We start from the raw sequence: 4,984 nt of genomic DNA on the forward strand, positions 1-4,984 counted from the left end.
CTAAGAGGCTGCTGTTCTGTGCCACATTCACAGATACCAGGATTTACTAATTTATCACGTAAAGGGTTTTTATTTGAGAATGTAGATGCTGCCACTGGATAATGTCTAAACCAAGATGGCGGTGGCATTCAGAGCAGAAGGGAAAAGTAAAAAGATTTTGCTGTTGAAAGTATTGAAAAATGACCTGTTGATCCTACCAGAATTCCAGGGCTCCTAACTTCCTGTAGTGGGTTGACCATTTTGCCTCACTAATACTAACCACTATCTCCATTTATGCCTGACCTTTCCTCCCCTGGACTACAGAATATTTCCCCTAACATTACCGAAATGGGAAAGGTGTTCAATAATCTGACAGGTGAGAATTTAGGCAGGACTGATAACCTTGCGTAGTATTCAGTGCAGCAAGGGAAACATATTGTTATGTGTCAACTGTGCATGTTGTGTTTCTGTAACATAAACTGTTTATGTGCTGACAAGAAGCATGCTGATAGGAAGAGAAAGTACAGCTGCAGAGAGCTCGGTACTGTCTCTCCTTTCACTGTCCAATCACAGGCTGGGGTGTGCCCAGGAAAATGTGAACTTGGAGGAAGTGGGGTGAATGACGTTGACTATAAAAATGGAGCCATTTAGCTTCTTTATGTCCTGGGATTTCGAATATCCAGCAAATCAAGCATTTGTGCTCAGCTGTCCAGTTCAAACTCAAAACATTTATACACACATGGCATGTCATTTACTCTGTGCCAAATCTGGTCACAATTTTATTTCCAAATTCAATGTTTTTCACATTCTTTTCACCTTCATATTTCTTAAGATCACAGTCAGGCCTCAAGTTACGTTTATAAAGATTATTTTCAGTCCCATTGACCCCTACAGTATGTAAGACATATGTCCCAATGTCCAAGCCTTCTCAGAAGAAACTATCTAGAATGCCAAAAAAAAAGAGAAATTAATTTTGTAAAACATTATTTATATGTATTCCCTACAACATCTGTTAAAGGGGACAGTCCTCCTAGAACTCATTTAGCTGCATGTAGGTTTGATGGCCTGGCTTCTTCTATCTTTGGTGCTGAGATATCATTCTTGGCTCACTTTGGAGTCTTGGTATGTTCTTGCCCACCCCGAGGAGTCTTTACTTCATGTGTCCCCCACCATCTCTCCTGGGCTTCTGAACCCCTTCTGTGACAAAAAGATACCTGCCCAAAAAAGAGTGGAATTATCTAATCCCAGACCTGGACCCTTTACTATCTATAAAGTGGTCAAAAAGGGAATCGTAAAATAAAATTTAAGCTAGCAACAAAGATACTGCTGCCCATGGTTGGGTGACTTTTGGTCCAACGCTGCACATTGGAAACTCCCCATGCCCCCCCTTGTTGGGAGGACCAAGACTTTAGGGACATTGGGGTTGATTTACCAAAGAAATTTGGACTTCAAGGTTGCAAGGTATCTACTCCTTGTGGGAGGATAATTTATTTTATTATGGGATCAACCAATATTCCATTAGTCACTCAACCCCCCATCATCAAACAATTCTTTTCAACAACAATCACCCTTGTGATTATGAGTACATTTTTTTGTATTTTATACATGTTATCTACCTGTAAAAACCTCCCTTATGTATACCTCCAAATGTCCTTAGACAGCTGTTAGGTGCTGCCATCTTGGATGCCATATTATCATCCCCAGATTCATAGCTATCATTCAAATGACACCCTGGAGCTGTCTTTCTGAATTTTTTTTTACCTAAGAGGGATTTTTAACAAAAATCTGTGTGTGTGTGAGGGGAACACCTGCTAAAACTAATTAAATAGTCACTCTGATGGTTGCTCTGATGCTCACAATGATGGTTGCTCTGATGCTCACAATGCCACCTGCATGGCACCAATGATCTAAAAAGATCATTGGTGCCATGCAGGTGGCATTGGTCCCCCAACTAGGCAGGAGCCAACAGATGGGAAGTCAATCAGACACAGCTTAAGGAAACTCTAAAGGAACTCTAGGGTTTTACATACCTTGGATACCTTGGAGTTATTAGGGTTTGCATATTGTTTATCTGATACATACTAACAAAGCTAAAGTTGGCTTTTAATGAAATCTGGTCATATAGGAGTTACCTGTTGGCCATCTTGTGATCTTGCACCCTGTAGCTGCATCTCTTACCTTTACGCCTCTATAAAAGTCACCGGGATGGACAGACAATCTGCATAGTGCTTGAACTTTTGAATGTCGTCAGGTTTTACTCCGCCAGGCTTAGCTGTAACAGATGTGCATGGTTACACACCGCAGGACAACACTACAATATTAATGGCACACAGGCGTATATAAACAAAGAGATAAGATATTGGAATGGTATGCTGACAAATGCACAGTACCTACCATAGTGCCATCCCTGTGTTTTGTTTAAGCTATGAAGCTGAATCAAAGATAACCTTGCTGACCTTGGTAACATTTTAGGAGCTTCTGCCCACTAAGTATGCTCTCTCACCATTGCCAATAAGTACAAAGGTAAGAATTTTGATTGTCAGTGGTCAATGTTGAGGTGGGTCACCCTGATACCAACACTTACACGATGTGAGCTGACTCTTTGGCTAGGTCAGTCCCCCAATTACCAGCCCCCCCCAAAAATGCCTTCAACTGCTTTCACTGCCTTTTTATTCCTGTAAAAAACAAAATGAATGAGAGAAATTCTGATCCAGTTTGATCTTAACCCAACTTATTTCTGAACGGCAAGACTACTCAAGATACATCAACTGCATGAGGTGAAGATCTGATTATTACGGCTCTGTTTTTATCGTTGATGGGCACCACGGTGGCTCAGTGGTTAGCACTTTTGCAGCACTGGGTCCCAGGCTTGAATCCCATCCAGGACACTATCTGCATGGAGTTTGCAGGTTCTCCCTGTGTTTGCGTGGGTTTCCCCCCCCCACATTCCAAAAACATGCAGTTAGGTTAATTGGCTTCCCCCTAAAATTGACCTTAGACCAGGCGTGGGCAAACTACAGCCCGCAGGCCGTATACGGCCCAATAGGAATGTTTCTGTGGCCCTTGCTCTGGACCCCGCCCAGGGGAGGTGCACCGGTCAGAGCCCCCAGAACATGTCCCTTGCGATAAGAGAGTGGGCGGGTTTGTGTGCAGTGACAAAGCCCGTCCTGCGATGGGAGAGTGGGCAGGGTTATGCCATCATGACGTCATGCTCAGTGGCATCATGATGGCATAACCCCGCCCTCTCTCCCATCGGCCCGGCTCCTCTGTCAATTTTTTTTTCAGATTGTGGCCCCAGAGTCAAAAAGCTTGCCCACCCCTGCCTTAGACTGTACTAAAGACATATGACTATGGTAGGGACAAAAGATTGTGAGCACCTTTGAGGGAGAGCTAATGACATGACTATGGACTTTATACAGTGCTGTGTAATATGTTAGCGCTATATAAGTACAACAACAACAACAGATAATAGGATATATACTGTGTAATAATAGCACAGAGAATAGGATAAGACACTTACAAAATAGGACAAGGAAAAATTTGTGTTCTTCTATATTTCCAACCCAGATCAGCAAGGTATCATCCAGAGGATCATGAAATCTCATCTCCATCGTACTCTCCTCCCCTGGACAGATAAATGATCTTTAATGAAAAGCTGGACCCATTACTTTTCAATATCAGTGCTCTGCGCTGTGATCTCATAATACCTTTTGCATATTGCAGCCGTCTCTCCTCTATCTTCAACGCCGGACTTTTCCTGTAGTCACACAAAACTGAAATCAATCATTTGGAATTTCCTTCTATTACAAAGACACATTTCAGATTTTTAAAAATAGATCAACAACACAAAGAACAATAATTTGCAAGAATCCAGATCAAAAAAATATATTTCTTTATTTAGTGCAGAGCAGTCAAATGGGTAAATGTGGATATAAAGTCCAGTGAAAAGGAAAACAACAACAAAAAATTGGGCAAAAAAGTCATTCAAAGCCAAAAAAAATATATATATATTTTTTTACCGTGCCTTCTAATTTTTTTAGTTTTGATGTACACTGCAAGGAACATGTAGGAGGTAAAAGTTATTTTTATTTGTTTGGTATGAACCTTTCATTCATGCCTTATTAGCCTTGAATGCATGAAACAAGAGTGCAACAATTTGACAAATCACATTTTGCAATTGTTTTACCACTACATAGAATTATCATGTTATATAATTTATTACTAAAAGATGTCTGTCAGTAGTGCACCAATTGTAGATATTCTGACACTGGAATTTCAATATGACTTTACTTTTTCTGTACCAGTATATTTGTATATGAAAACAACACAGAGTTCTGTGACAATTAGTTGATCTTCCCAAGTAGTTATTTGTTTTAGTACGAATCCAGAACACAATAGGTGTCTGGGCCTGATTTATCAAGCAGGTGCGCGGAAGCTCGCTGCGCCGATATACGAGGCATATTTCCGCAAGCCAGGGCCGAGTGCTAGGACACTCGCCTTCACTTGCCAGCCGGATTCCTGCCTTGATAAATGAGCAATAGGGGTCGCGAATTTGCCAATTACGGCGATTCATTTGCAGCCGCACGATTCAGGAGGATCTGTTAAGCTCTGTCAATGGTGAGGTCATAGCAATTAATTAGCGCACACCAGCTCCCTGTTCTGTGTACTACAGTCCATTACAGGACAATTTGAATCTTTAATGCTTCATCTTGGGTAAGTGCTACATTTTTACGTTACATTATAATCATTCACAAAATTCATTCATTTATTGTTACATTTGTTGCATGGTTTTCATACTTTTTTGTTTGCTAGCAACACTGCAAACTAATTGAGATCAAGCTGTATAAATACTAATTATCACTTTATAATATATTATCACACAATAGTATGAATTGTAAAAAATTGTCACCAAGCATTTGTGATCTAATTAAAATGTCATTGTAGTTTGGTTTGATGGAAATCAAATATTTGAAAAAAGGATTGTTGCCAAAGATATTATAATACA

General features: G+C 40.5%; 1 protein-coding gene across 2 annotated transcripts in view; it reads right to left on the reverse strand.

Moving 5' to 3' along the window:
- Positions 1 to 724: 724 nt before the first annotated feature.
- The window catches only part of LOC140343621 (uncharacterized), a 29,243-nt gene continuing 24,983 nt past the window's right edge, over positions 725 to 4,984 (reverse strand). For both annotated transcript variants that reach the window (XM_072430387.1, XM_072430385.1), the window contains exons 18-21: positions 3,687 to 3,736; positions 3,500 to 3,604; positions 2,158 to 2,251; positions 725 to 921 (exon numbers count right to left, since the gene is read on the reverse strand). In XM_072430387.1, the coding sequence (XP_072286488.1) occupies positions 2,160 to 2,251; positions 3,500 to 3,604; positions 3,687 to 3,736 (247 nt within the window). In that variant the 3' untranslated portion in view covers positions 725 to 921; positions 2,158 to 2,159. The remainder of the gene's footprint in view (positions 922 to 2,157; positions 2,252 to 3,499; positions 3,605 to 3,686; positions 3,737 to 4,984) is intronic.

Source organism: Pyxicephalus adspersus, chromosome Z, assembly GCF_032062135.1.
Source record: "Pyxicephalus adspersus chromosome Z, UCB_Pads_2.0, whole genome shotgun sequence".
NCBI classification, from domain to species: Eukaryota; Metazoa; Chordata; class Amphibia; order Anura; family Pyxicephalidae; genus Pyxicephalus; species Pyxicephalus adspersus.